The following is a 15,032-nucleotide window of genomic DNA, read 5'->3' on the forward strand; positions in this document are numbered from 1 at the left end:
CGCGCCTCTACCTCTGCGCTCCAGGGATCCAATCTGGGACCCTGCGGATACCGGCGGAGATCGGGTGGGGGGCGGTGCGTGCGCCCTCAGGAAGAAGCCCTTCGCGGGGTCTCACTCCCCCTAGGGGCCCAGAGTTAGCCCCGCGCAGCCGCCTGCCCCACTCTGCAGCCCGCCGCCGGCTGCCCCGCGCTTCCCCTGGCGGGAGCGAGAGAGAGGGCTCGCACGGCGCCGTCGCCATGGCAACCGGCACGCCTGTGCCCGCCGCAGCGGCCCCGGCCGGCTGCGCCCCGGCCCGCCTCCCCATGCACCTCTCTCCGCAGGGGCCGAGCGCCCCTCCAAAGTAGGGGACACACCCCACTGGAGCCCTGGCAGCAATGCCCACTAACTCTGTACCTCTCCCCGCGCCCCACGTCCCAGTCCCTGTTCCCTTTCCTCCTCCTCCTTGCCCCATCCCAGCTTGACCCCCAGACACCCACCCCGGTGTCCAGGACCCTGGGTTCCTCCTGAGAAAGAAATAAGAGGCAGCTGTGAATACATGAGAGCGCCGAAGGAGGGAAGGGGTGGCTGCTGCATCAGCTCTGAGCTCTGGGAGGAGAGTGGGGACACTGTCTCCTCCATGACCACTGGCTTTGGCAGCACTTGGGGGCATTCCGCACTTTTCCCCTCAGGCAAGTCTCAGTTTCTGCGTCTGTAAAAACGGTCTCCAGGAGAGGAAATGAGATGCCACAGCCTCCGCCCAGCACATAGTAGAAGCCCAACAAACGGTCCCTCCAGCTGGATGGGAGGCCACCTCCCTCTCATTGCTCTATCCCCTGTCAAGCCCGACAACCACCACCATAGACTTGTGTCACATGAATGAAGATCCCAGGTTCCAAGCAGATGGGAGAGAGTGACTGACCCATTCCTTCCTTTACTGGGGGTGGGGCCTCTATCCAGACTTCTGAGGAAAATGTTGGAATCCAGCTTTTTCCCAGTCTCCCTCCAGCTCCTCCTCTGTCCTGAGTGGCCGGCAGACTTTCAGAGCTGGAAGACCTTGGAGACCAGGGAGTCTAACCCCACCCTGGGCCAGGGCTCCAGTTCCTAATGCCCAGTAGTGGGTAATTCTGCCTCGCATCACCCTCTCTTTGCCCAGAACAGCCCAGAGGGAGCAGCAGGGAGGGAGAGCTCCCTGTGGAGACCCCCTTCTGCAGGCCAAACATCTGATTTTCTTTGGGCTTTTTTTTCTTCCTGTGGCTTGCCTGAGGATAATCTGTAAAACGGGACTAATAACAGTACCTATCTCCCAGAGTCGCAGTGAAGATGAAAGGAGTTACTCTATGTATCGCATGTGGAACGGTGCCTCGCCCATAGTAAGTGCTCCATAAATCTTAGTTATTCGTATCATTACTATCTTGAGCCCACCTCCCTATGGAAGTGCTCACAGTTCTCAGAGTCCCTCTGACTGTCAGGACCCAGAACTGTGATAGGTGATATCAAGCCCCCTTGACTGACTCGGAGTTCAGGGCACTGCTGTAAAATCTGTATAGCCCAGCATTGCAATTTATTGTCAGCGTGACTTTCAGAATGTTATATAATCGCTTTGTGTCTCAGTTTCCCTGTCTGTATAGCCCAGCGTTGCCATTTATTGTCGGTGTGACTTTGGAAAAGTTATATAATCTCTTTGTGCCTCAGTTTCCCCAATCTACAAAATAGGGATAATAGTACCCACCATAAAGTCACGCACTGACAACAGTGCCTGGCACATAGTAGGTACTCAATAAATACGGGTTGTATGTTGGGTACTAGGCTTTGAATAATTCAATCTCACTTTTTCACTCCCCCCCACCTTCTTACCCTTTCCTCTGCCTTTCACCTTTCCTTAGCAGCCACATCATTCTAGGGCATTAACTCAGGCTTGTGGCCAAGTTCCCCCATTCCCCATCTTTTTTATTTGAGTGGTTCTGGATCATGAAGACTTTTTTTCTTCCTTCTGCCTCCTGTTCCACAGACTTCTTTCCTCCACCTTTATATGGTGCCCAAATATATGAACATGCCCAAATATATGAACACACGTCTCCGTGGGGTCAGCCTCTGCAGGGCAGGGAGGGCAGTGCCATGGATAGAAAGACATGCATGTGAATTCCTCCTCCACCGTTTATCACTGTGTGACCCAGGTGATAAGCCTTCCGACTTCATTTTCCCCACCTATATAATGGGATTCACAATCCTCCTCTCAAGGCTGCTGTGAAGACTGAGTCAAGTGCCGGTCTTACAGTGCCCTTCCTTATCCCCAAAGCCACGGGAAGAGGCCAGATAGACTCGGTAATATCTCTCCATGCAGATTTAAAAAAAAAAAAAAAAAAAAAGTGCCTCCTTTCACTCCCCTCCTTACCCCAAAGGGGCTCCCAGGAAACCAGAGGCACCTCAGTGTTCTGTTTTAGATCATGCCTTCCTCCCGGGCTCACATGATGGCAGGGCTGGGGTCCTTCCCAGTCCTAAACTGCGGATCCAGAGCCCCTCAGACAAGCAAGGCACACTTGTTCCTGTTTTGCAGGTGAACCCAGTGTCTGACCCAACCCTGCACGGCCGGGCAGTGGCAAAAAGAGGAAAAACACTCTTCTAGACTTCTTGGGCATTAACCCTGCTGCTCCTACCCCAGCCTGCCTTCAAGGTTCTTGGCCCTCTGGGAGCATCTGAGAAACTATGGGTACAGTTGTCCAGAGCACAGAAGCGATCCCTGTCCGTCTTGAGGAGGGCCACCCCCGCCTTGACCTTCAGGGGTTCTGACTTGGCCCATTCTGGCCAAGCTCTTGGCCTGGCCCTTCCTCCTGGGTTGAGGGGGGGAGCTGTGCCCCATGCTGACCTGCCTCTATCAGCTGTGGCCTAGGGAGTCTTTCCACAGAAAACCCCACTGTCCTGGAAACTGATTTCCATCTGAAAAGCTGGGAACCAGGAGGTGGCTTCTGGGCAGTGGAATTCCGAGGAGCCTTGGTGCTGAAGCATTGATGTGACCCCTGCTTGGAGAAGGGCTAGAGAAAGCAGGGGAGGACTTAGAGTGGGGGATCTTCTCAGAATCAAACTTTCTGGAGGGCAGTGAGGGAGGTCAAACGGGACCCTACCATGACTGAAGGACTTCCTTTCTCCTTGGAGGTTTAAGACCCTGGTCACAGGCCTTTGCTGGGTATGGCTGGAAGGCACATGAACTCTGTCTCTTCTCAGCCGGGTCAGAGGTGCATTTTGAGATGCCTGAGAGTTGGCAGGAGCCTGAGAGAGGGTTGGCATGAAGCCACAGAGTGCCCTGTGGGGAAGCTCCCCGGTGGTGGGGAAGCTCCCCGGTGGTGGGAAAGCCAAGCATCTCCCACAGGAGACCCAGTCTCTCTCTTCCGGGCTGGAAATGGAAATGCACTTGGGCCTGTGGAGCGAGGAAGGCCACTGGCATAGCCCTCATTTTGGAAAGGCTCAGATCCACGGGGAAGGGGAAGGGAAAGGGGACTCTGCCTGGTGGCAATATGGGGGTCCCTGGGAAGCAGAACCCAGCACACAGCTGGCGTTTTCAGCATCTACTTGGTGGTAGTGGGGGGAGTTCAGGGAGGGGGGCCTGTTTCCTGGAGGGTGAGGTCGGGAGGTGCAGAGAGGCTGGGTTGGACTGAAGCGGGGCCCCTCCCTCTCTCCTGCCAGCCTCTGCGGAGCCCTTCCTTTAGAATGCTTTCAAATGCTTATTAGTGAGCTCTCCCCAAGGAAGGAGGCCAGAGTCGTTATCTGCATTTATAAATGACAAGCGAGGACTCAAAGGACTGACTCACTTGCAGGGCAGGCACAGCTAGGGCAACACAGCCCTGGAGGAGAGGCCAAAATGAGGGCTCAGCAGAAGAACTCCCAAACGCCAGGGCCCTGCAAGGGCCCCAGAAAGAACCCAGAGCAGGAGCTAGGAAACCTGCCCCTTTGTCTGGGCTCTGCCACCTGCTCGCTGCCCATTCTTGGGCGGGTCACCCCACATGCTCTTTGGAACACTCTGTCTGGAACTCAGCATTTTCACGTGTAAGACAGGAAAGGTTTGGGTCAGAAGAACTTTCTTACTTGGACAGTTGACCTTGTCCTCTGGAGAGCCCAGGGTAAGAAGTCTCCTCTTGAGGAGGGGGTGGGCAGGCCCCCCGCCCAGGGAACCCTAGCTCTCTGGCTGGGGTCTTGCCCCCTGGGCAGTGCTGCTGTAGGCTTCTGGATCAAAGTGGGGTTCGGGTCAGGCTCCCCAGTGTCAGGAAGAACACGTACTTGGAAAAGGTGTTGAAGCCTCTTGGGAAAGGTGGGAAGATTTCTGGAGGCAGCCCAGGGGCCTCCTCCAGGGTAGGGGGGACTTTTGTAAACCATTTCCTGGGGCCCTGGACGACAATTCTAAGAAACAGGGACTCTGTTCAAAAGGCCAGTTGCACTGTCTGACCTTGGCCAGGTTCCTGGTCTACTCCAGTCCTCAGTGTCCTCTTCTAGAAAATGTAAACACAAGTGGTAGTGGGCTCAGACGTTGCTGTGGGGATTAAGTGGGAGAAGAAATGGGAAGTACTTGGCATAGTCACAGATATGTGGTAAGCTGCTAGCGTATATTTTAATTTTACTTTCACCTCCTTTGTTCCTTTTTTTACGTTCCCCCTCTGTTCCTTTTGGCAGCCCTGGTTCTTTCCTTCTCCTCAAGTTTTGGATCCTTTAACAGGAACACAGAGCTGGCCATCTGCTTGGTCCTGGGACGATTCACGCCCTTTCAGGGGAATCTGTTATTAGGAAATCCTACCCAAGCCTAGAGATGAGTTGCTGTTTAACAGGCCGGCCCCTGAGAATGTTCCACTGTGGCTTTGTTAGTTACCGTTCATGGAGGGCATAGGCTCTGAGAAGGTACAAGTGAACTTGTGGATTTGTGCTACATAAACTCCAGTTCCTCAAAAGCTCTGGGAACCAGCTTTACCGTCCCACTGATTCCTTCATCGATCAATAAAATTGAATAAAATTTTGATACCTGCTCATCCTATAAGAAGACTCATGTTTTTAGCTTCTGAAAATTATGCTTTGTCACCGTCTATCACTGGGACTTGGAGTAGGTTCTGAGATGGGGTCTCAGTTGTCAAAGTCTGGCTCTCAAACTTCAGTGGGCCCACAGATGACGTGAGGGTCTAGTTAAAACACAATTCTGACCCAGTGGTTCTGGGGAGGGACCGGGCCTCAGCAGTTCCAACACATGCCCAGGTGCTGTCGATGCTGCCTGCCCGAAGACCACACTTGGGAGTGACAAGGGCCCGGGCAAACACTCGACTTTTTTCTTGAAGGAACCCCCTTCAGCATCCTGGCAGGATTTGGCATATGATCACAGGGAGAGCCTAACCAAGAGCAGTGGTCTCATACTGGTGGGACTTCAGGCACAGTGACAGGCTGGTGGGGGTACTGGGGGAGTGCCCCCACTCTCTCGGCTTGTGCCTACTAGCTATGGACCACTCCATTTAGGAAAAACCCCAGCCACGGTACCAAGATTTGTGAAGGATGGGAAGAAGACCAAAGTAGGGAAGACGTCCCACTGCTTGTCAGTCCTTGGGAAGCAGACTTCCTTGGTGAGATGCAAAGGCCCTGAGGCACGGATGATGTGGAATATTAGAGGAACCACAGAAGCCAGTGTGCCTGGAGTGCGGTGAAGGATCCAGAGGCACGAAACGAGCAGTGATGGAGGGAAGAAAACATCAGGCTCAAAGACCATTATAAGAATGTGGCTGTTATGTTGAAGTACCATGGAGAACTGCTGCAGAACTTGGGCAGATGAGTGATTTAGGATTCAAAGGACCTTCCGGGGACACCCAGGTGGCACCATCAGTTAAGCATCTGACTGTTGGTTTCTGCTCCGGTTGTGACCTCAGGGTTTTGAGATCGAGGCCCGCGTGAGGCTCCATGCTCAGCACGGAATCAGCTTGAGATTCTCTCTCCCTCTTCCTCTGCCCCTCCCTCTCATCCTCTCTCTCTAAGATAAATAAATAAATCTTTAAAAAAATTAAAATTAAAAATTAAAAAAATAAAAGGCCCCCGTGGGTGCAGTGCAGGAGAGAAACAGGGACTCTTCAAGGAGCAGAGGCGTGGGCTTTGCTTTGAGGCTGGTGTACTGGGAACCTTCATCTCTGTGGGATCCAGAGACCCGGTGCCACACCCTGCACAACTCCAGCGGCCCCTTCACATTGTTCTCTAGGTGCCTGGCACCGATTAGCTGGAGTCCCCAGCAGGTGACATCTGCGGGGCAGGGCTGTGCAGCTGCCTGCCACATCCACCCTTGAAGACACCCACCTTGCCGGGCTTCCGGTCTACAGGAGCGAGGGTGCCCAGGCCCTTGGCTGTAAGAATTCGGATGTACACACAGTCCGCCATCAGCCCCGGCTGGCCCTGAGCCAAGGCCTGCGACAGAGTTTCAGGGGTGCCCGAACTGTGAAGGGGTGAGTCAGCGGGGGGGATCTTTCTGTCCTCTAGTGCCCTGTGGGAGTCAGCCTCCCACCAGCACCCGGTGTGCCCTGGGGCTGCGTGACAAGCAGCGCAGCCCTGCCCGGACCCCCATGAGGTTCTCAGCAGGAAGGGCTGGGCTCGCATGAGGCAGCGGTGCTCCCCTGGGAGAGGAATGTTCGAGAGTGTGAGATGGGTGTGCGGCAGCCCCCCCAGCGCTGCTTACCTGCACCATATGTTGTGAAGCCCTCTGACGTGAGGGAAGGAAGGCAGGGGTAGCACCCATTTCCCAGATGAGGAGAGTAAGGCGCAGAGAGGCCTCTTCACGGGACTGTGATGGGAAAGGAAGCGTGCGAGCTGGAGAACGGCATCGCTTGTCCTGTCTGAGCTGGTCTCCCTGTTCAAACCCCAGCTCTGCTCCTTCCCAGGCCCATGCTAAGCCCCGAACTGAGCCGGCTTCCTCATCGGCACAGCAGGCACCAGGAGGGGGACTGCTAAGAGTAATGGAGAAACATCCACGTGCCTGCCCAGTGCTCAATAAGGACTAGGAGCTCCATGGGGGCTCTCGCCCAGACCTCAGGCAGCCAGCTCGTGGCCCTTTCCTGAGGGATGGGTCTGGCTCACCTGGCGCTGAGACACAGGTCCCTAGCATGGTCCGGCTGCTCCTGGCCCCCGCCTGTCCTGGCCTTGGCATGTCTCCCAGGGCTACACTCAGGGATTCTGGGGCAGACCCTCCCAGGAGCCACTCTCCACGCCAGGGCTGGCTTTCTGAGAAGCAATAGGCACATTTGGTGTAAAAGGCAGCTCCAAAGCAGGGCTCTAGGGTCCCACATGGTATTTTGGTGAGACTGAGAATCAGTATCCTCTATGTGCCGTGATGGATGTTACCAGAATTCTGGTGCTGTTCTTTTCACAATAGCTACAGACTCAGTATCGTGGACACTTGAAGACTTGAAGCTAACATAATGTCGTATGTTAATTACATCTCAGTAATACTTAAAAAAAAAACCCTCGAGTCCCACACACCTGTCTACATTCATAAGACTTGGTTATACCCCTGTCTTCTTCAACATAATGGTATCGTTCCAGGAAACTCCTGCCCGAGAAGGGGAAGTTGTAAATAACTTTATTGTTCATTCCGGGGCTTCCTGAATCATTTAAAGGAACAAACCACTCAATTCTTCAGTAAATAGCATCGCAAGAGTTTACATCTTACAGACTTTGATTTCCTTGTCTCAAAATGCCCCTCTGCTGTGTCCGCCCATCCCAAACCAGACCATAATCCTCACCTAGTCTCAGTCAAGGTGTCGGTCTTCCACTGCATTGAAAACCCACCTGAAATCACACTCCGAAATCTAATTGCCGTGACTTCTGTCATCCCATGGGACACACTAACTAGTCAGATGCTCTCAAGGCAGAGTTTTGTCTCACCAAGGGGCCGAGCCTGTGCGATTTTCGGCGACCCAGAGTTTGACCAGAAGAAATGGAGTCCTCTGAGCTTTGGGGCGAGGGGTGGGCAGTTTGCATCCAGGCTCATCCACAGGGGACAGATACAGCAAGGCCCCAGAATCAAGAAATAGGGATCGATGTTCCAGAAAGGCCTTCAGGGATCTTCTTCTTTTTTTTTTTTTTTAAAGATTTTATTTATTTATTTGACAGAGAGAAATCACAAGTAAGCAGAGAGGCAGGCAGAGAGAGAGGAGGAAGCAGGCTCCCTGCTGAGCAGAGAGCCCGATGTGGGTCTCGAACCCAGGACCTGGGATCATGACCTGAGCCGAAGGCAGCGGCTTAACCCACTGAGCCACCCAGGCGCCCCCTTCAGGGATCTTCTGGTGCAGTCTCCTTATCAACAGGACAGAGGCCTGGAGAGGGAACAGGATCTGTCTGACTCCCAGCTTGCTAGGGTTGTTACCAGGTCAAATGAGTTCAGCTCTGCCGTGTGCTTAGACGCTGCCTGGTACCCACTAACCTCAGTGTCGTTACATAAAAATAATGGATTGCGTGGCCCACAATTCGGAATAAACTCAAGAGGCCTTTCAGATTTAGGAAACAAAACCCGACTTGAACTCCGAACTCTAACTTGAGCAGGCAGCGGACCCCCCAGAAGTCTTGATGAAACAGGGTGCCAGCCGGCTCACCCCGTGTCTGATTCTCGAGATCAGGGCAGGGGCCGAGAATGTGCGCGGTTGGCCGGCTCCCTAGGTGTGCTGGTCCAGAGGCCTCTCTCCGAGAGCCACAGACGCTGAGGAATGAACTGCTAAGGGTGTCATTTCTTGCATCGGTAAGGGAGAAACTGGGGGGACAGCAGGTGCCTTCATCCTTTCCCAGGTCTGTGGTGCCAGCCAGGGCTGGGGTCTGGCAGTCTTGTAATAGCACAGTTGCAAGCCATGTATCACACCTACCTGGTCACCTCTGCGGCCGCCTGTAATTATTCTGAGTATCACCCTAGGGTGACTCCTTTTGAAGCTCAAGCTTTCAACAAGAGGAGCCCCTCAGGTTTGACACGCAGGCTACAGGGCGGGGTCGGGGCGTTTTCTGTGTGGAAAGAAATGAACCCAGCACCAAGCAAGCAGATGAAACCAAAGCGTTCTTTATTGCAGACTGAAGCTAAGGGCTCATTTACACTGTGGGCTCTGATCTGGGGGCTTCTTCTGCACCTCAGGCTTTCCCACACAGGCAAGGGCAGACTCTCCCAGCAGAATAGAAAACAACTTCCAGAAGCAACCCCTTCAAAAGGGCCTGATGTGAGGACGTGGGGAAGCAGGAGCTGGCTATGCGGAGGGTAACCAGAAAGGCAGTGGCCAGAGGGCCAGGCAAACCCAACCCTCATCTCCTGGGGACTTCAGGTCATTCCCTTCGCTGCAAGAGTCACGTGGACTCTGAAAAGATCTGAGAGGCCTGAGGTGTCCTGGGGCTGGTTTAGGGATGGGAGTGGGCACAGCCTCAGAGACCTGGAGTAGCAGGGGAAGGGCTGAGAACCTCTGTCCTCCACTCCAAGGATGAGCCCAGGGTCACCCCTAGGCCCTGGCTTCTCAAACGATAAAGTGCTTCTAGGAATCACCTAGGAATCCTGTTGAAATGCAGGTGCTGCTGCTGGAGGTCTGGCATGGGGCCTGGGATTCTGCATTTCTAACAAGTTCCCATGGATGCCAGTGCTGCTGGTCCCCAGACCACACTCTGAGTTGCGAGGCTCTGGCCACACAGTGCCTTTGTGCCTCTCAGAAAAGTGCACTTCTTCTTTGATGCCGCGACACAGGGTCGGGAGGCCAGGCCAGGCTAGCCCGGATGGGGCCACAGTTCCCACTTGTCCACAGCGGAGCCCTGCAGGCCTGAAGATCCATCGGACCTCCCTGCCCTGCAAACCCCTTTCCCAGAGCACAGTCAACACAGCATCTCTTGGGACGCTGAGCACTCTGAGCCAACAATGGTCCAACCTGTCAGTCCTTGCTAGGAGGCAGGGGGCCTGAGCAGAGGCGGGCCCCAGGGCTGGGGAGGGGCCAAGGAACACGGCATTCTGAGAAGGAGGGTCTGGGGTTGGGAGAAGCTTGACCCTGGGTATGGAAGTGTGGCTTCCAATGTGTGGATGTAGGGTTGGGTGGCCTGGCCTGCCCCATGTCCTGGGGTCTCATGTATCTCCCACAGACCAAGACAAAGGTCCAGGCCAGATGGGCTCTAAGTCTGTTGGCTCCACAGATGAGAAGGTGGGAGGTAGATGTCTGGGGGATCAAGAGGTCGGGGTTCTCCACACCACAGATATGATCAGCAAGAGCCCCAAGCCCCTTGCTCATAGGAAACCAGCTGTCCCTGTTTGCCAGGTACTGTCTCAGCGGGAGCACTGCAGTCCCATGTCCCGGGAAACCTCTCAGTCCCAGTCGTATGGCCCGGCCACATCCTAGACCCCAGGTGGAGGGCCCAGAAGTGACTAGGTGCAGGGTTTTGGGTGGAGGCTTGGGAGTGGGCTAGCCACAAATCCGATGGTCTATAGTGCGTTCTGCCCCGGGGGGGACCAATGAGGAGGCGGCCAGGCTGCTGTCAGAAGGAGACCATGGTGGTACCCAACTACCTTGCACCCAAGCCATAGGCACGACTGGCTTGGCTTCTCCTGGGCCACCTCCTGTGTGGCTATAAGGGCTGATGCCAGGCACACCTGGTCTGTCCTGCGGAGCCCTCAGAACTGCCTGCCCCGCTCATGTCTTCATCACCAAGGACCTGATCTGCTCCTCTTCCTGGCCTGATGGGCCTTGGGCTCCTCTATAAACGTCCGCAGCCCAGCTCGAGCACAGAGCCACACTCTCCCCACAGCGTTCCCACGACTCCTGGCACCGGCTCCCGCCAATCCAGAGACCCATGGGGCTGCAGATGGCGCCCTGTAGAGGGCCCCATGCAGGTCATTCCTCAGGAAGCAATAAACAGAGGGAGGTTGTCTTCTAGTCCTCTCAGGGTGGCAGCTGGCTCTCAGTGCCAGAAGCAAGGCCTCAAACCCACAGTGGCCCAGAAAGTGATCTGCGGGCTCCGAAGGGGCCTGATGACCTGAAGGCAAGTGTTGCCCAAAAAGCCTTCAAGGAGCTCAAAGGACTGGCAAAGCCCCCACCCCCACCGCTGCCCCTTTGCCCAAACAAGGCTCGTAGAGGGTGGGCGTCTGTCCAGATGCACACAGAAGCTGCAGGTGCCCAGCATCCAGGCTCCAGCCCCTGGGGACCCCAGGGCCCACTACTGCTCTAAGCTATCTATCCCGGGCTGGCTGCGCCCCCTTCCAGCAGGGCTCTCTGGCCCACCCGCCCCCAGCACCCCCCACCCCAGGCTTGGCCTCCCAGGGGCCTGTGGGACGCCCTCCCCTCAGGGTGCCAGCCCAGGTGGCCTCAGTCCCTTGCCGGGTGGCCATGAGAAGGGAAGCCTAAGGTGGAGGGGGCCGGGCACCCTCGGGGGACACGAGCATGTCGAACTTGATGAGTGGCGGAGCGATGACGCGCACCTCAGAGCTCAGGGGGTTGAAGCGGAGGTTGACGCTGCGCAAGGCGGGCATGGTGGCCAGCTTCTCCACAGGCACATCTGTTGAGGAGAGAGAACAGGTTGGGGGGCCGGGGTAAGCAGGCAGAGAAGGACAGGCAGCAGGAAGACGTGGATACAGCTCTCCATCACCCACCGCACGTGGGGGCTCAGCGGCTAGCACCCAGGCCCGGGTGGGGGGCCCTCAGAGCCCACTGCACCGTTACACCCACATGGAGGGAAGCACCCCCCTCCCCCAACACAAACACAGTCAAACGCTAGCATTGCCTCGTCTCTCAGCACAGTCGCTTCTGGGTAGAACCGGAACAAGTGAAAACAGGTGCTCAAGCAAGGACGTGGGCACAGACGTCCCCAGCAGCTGAGTGTCCCGCCACAGGCAAGCGACAGACTCAGTTTAGTTACGTCCCAACAGCAGAACGCTTCAGCTAGGGGAAGGAATGAGGCATGAGTCCGTGCCCCGAATCTCCAACACAAGATGCTGAATGAAAAAAGTCAGACACCAAAGTTAACAAAGCATACAACTCCATTTGTAAGAAAAGTCTGGGAAAGTCACCTCCACGGAGACTGAGAGTGGACAAGCGACTGATTGCTGGGGGCTGCGGGAATGGGCGTTGGGTCTCCTTTGTGGAGGAGGAAAGTACTTTGGAACTAGGTAAAGTGATGGTTGTGAACACTGTGAACTAGATACCACTGAACTGTAGGTATGCTTTACGATGGTTAACTTTGTTACATGAGTTGTACTTCCATTAAAAAAAAAAAAGCAGGGGCACCTGGGTGGCTCAGTCATTGGACGTCTGCCTTCGTCTAGGGTCATGGTTCCAGAGTCCTGGGATTGAGCCCCACATCGGACTCCCTGTTCCCTGCTCGGTGGGAAGCCTGCTTCTCCCTCTCCCACTCTCCCTGCTTGTGTTCCCTCTCTGGGAACTTCCCTCTCTGGGAAATTTTAAAAAAATTTTTAAAAAATCTTAAAAAAAAAAAATAGCAGAGGGGCGCCTGGGTGGCTCAGTAGGTTAGAGCCTCCATCTTCAGCTCAGGTCATGACCCCAGGGTCCTGGCATCGAGCCACCCATCGGCTCTCTGCTCCGCAGGGAGCCTGCTCCCCCCCCCACCCCCTGCCTGCCTCTCTGCCTGCTTGTGATCTCTGTCTGCCAAATGAATAAATAAAATATTTTTTAAAAAAAATAGCAGAACAAGGCAGCAGCTGTATTAACTTGCTAACAGTCTACAGCACCTCACCCCTAACCTTTAGGATCACCCCATCTTTGGGTCAAGTCCCTGGAGTCCCCGTGAACAGCTGTGAGCCTAAAGGACATCACTAACTATCATCATTATCACAGGACATAACTCGCAGGGCTGCTTGGGGATGAACGGGAGAGCACATGCGTTCTGCACAGGACTCCCTGAACATCAGATGTGACTATGAAAGGAAACAGAGACCCAGAGAAGTGAAGTAACTTGCTTAAGGCCCCAAAGACATCATTAGCTGAGCCCAGATTAGAATCCAAGTTCTCAAAAAAGACAGCAGGAGTCCATGGAGAAAGGGGCCAGGCTGGACACAGAGGTGAAGGCTCAGGTAGGACCTGAAGGGTAGACGGGGTCTGAATGAGGGGAAGGGGGTATTTGTGGCCAGAGGGAAATAGGGCAGAAGAGTGGGGCTAGGATGCCAGAGCGAGAGCTGGGGGCATCGGGGGGACTGGAAGGTTCTGTCGATGGCATCTAGAATGACATCGTCCCAGCCTGGATCCTGAGGGCACAGCTCTGCACGCAGCTACGAACACCAAAGCCTGTAGGACCTCTCAGCCCAGGGAGCCAGGCCCTCCCATCTGGGCCCAGGGACATCTGTGGGACAAGCAACCTGTGCTTCTGTTCCCTGCCTTGGACCACCCATGATGGAATCTCTACTCAGGTGGCTGGAACCCAGGCCACCTGGGTTCAGGCTCTGGTTCTCCCATTTTCTAGCCATGTATCTTTGGGCAAATTGATCCAACTTTCTGTGACTCAGTTTTGTCATCTGTGAAATGGGAGAAATAACACCATCTTTCCAACAGGGTTCTTATAAGTCTTAGATAATACAAGGCACTCAGAACAGTGGCTGGACAGGGTAGGCAGCCAACAACCAGGAGTCAAGGCTCTCACACACACAGGCCTGGGGACCAGTGCCCCGGAGGCAGACAACCCCCAACCCCACCTTCCTCCAACCCTGCAAGCCGCCCACACACCATGTGACCTCCCACCCCAGCCCAAGACAGGGCCAGGACCTCACCCCTGAGTCTTGCACAACCTCGGGCCATCAGTAATGGCAAGAATCAACTTCTACCTCTTTTGGGCACCTGTATTGGGCAGAGGGAGGGTTTTCTGGTTTTGGTCTTTCATTTTAGACGACTTCGGCATGTTATATGCTATTTTTAACATCTGTTTCTGTGGTTTTTTATTAAGCACCATTTTTTTTTTTTTTTTTTTTTTAGATACACACACAGCAAAATGCCTCAAGTGCAGGTAGATGTACAAATAGGCACACACTCCTGAGACCTCTGTCCAGAACATGCTAGAACACATTTCAAGTATTTCCCCAGGGCTCTTGTGCCTCTTTGCAGCTTATCCCCACCTGCTTTTTCTCACCACTGATTCACTTGCTTGATCAACTTGACCCAAGTGGAACCTACCAGTATGTCTCGCTTTAGACCTTCATGAGACAATTTTTTACTTGGGGACATTTTAAATACGATTTTCTCAAGTTACTTTTTTCACCTTTTTACTTGGAAATAATTCCTTACTTATAAAAAGCTGCAAAGGGAGAAACAGCATAGAGAACACCACATAACCTTCCACCGAGATTCACCGGTGGTTAACACTTTATCCTATTTGCTTTATCGTTTGTGCCTGGGCCTTCTCTGCACACGCACGTGCGCGCACGCGCGCGCACACACACACACACACACACACAATTGTTCTGAGGGTAACATACATATACCATGGCCCTTCATCCCTACTTCACTGTGTATTTCCTATGAATGAAAACAGTCTCTGGGGTGCCTGGGTGGCTCAGTTGGTTAAGCGTCTGCCTTTGGCTCGGGTCATGATCCCAGGGTCCTGAGATTGAGTCCCGTATCGGGCTCCCTGCTGCTCAGTGGGGAGTCTGCTTCTCCCTCTCCCCGGGTCGTGCTCTTTCTCTCAAATAAATAAAATCTTAAAAAAAAAAAAAAGACATTTTCTGCCATAACCACAGCTATTGATTTTTTAAGTTTACACTGACAGAAAGAACCCTTCCCTAACACATGGCCCATATTTCAGTTTTCTTGCATGGCTTAATCATGTCCCTTTGAGCATCCCCCCCACCAGGATCCAGTGTAGGGACAGGTGTCGCCTCTCTGTGCTCCTTTCATTTGTCTTTTGTGACACTGACATTTTGGAAGAATATGAGGACAATCATCTCTGTCTTTAATAAAGGGTCCCATGTTTTGGGGTACCTGGCTGGCTCAGTTGATACAGCAGGTGACCCGTGATCTCAGGGTTTTGAGTTCAAGCCCCAAGCCAGGTGCTGGAGCCTACTTTAAAAAAAAAAAAATTGTAGGGGCGCCTGGGTGGCTCAG

General features: G+C 54.1%; 1 protein-coding gene across 4 annotated transcripts in view; it reads right to left on the bottom strand.

The window, feature by feature from the left end:
* Positions 1-9,009: 9,009 nt before the first annotated feature.
* LRRC20 (leucine rich repeat containing 20) overlaps positions 9,010-15,032 on the bottom strand; it is an 85,128-nt gene continuing 79,105 nt past the window's right edge. For all 4 annotated transcript variants that reach the window (XM_047702934.1, XM_047702932.1, XM_047702933.1 and 1 more), the window contains one exon: positions 9,010-11,484. In XM_047702934.1, the coding sequence (XP_047558890.1) occupies positions 11,330-11,484 (155 nt within the window). In that variant the 3' untranslated portion in view covers positions 9,010-11,329. The remainder of the gene's footprint in view (positions 11,485-15,032) is intronic.

The sequence above is a fragment of the Lutra lutra genome, chromosome 14 (assembly GCF_902655055.1).
Source record: "Lutra lutra chromosome 14, mLutLut1.2, whole genome shotgun sequence".
NCBI classification, from domain to species: Eukaryota; Metazoa; Chordata; class Mammalia; order Carnivora; family Mustelidae; genus Lutra; species Lutra lutra.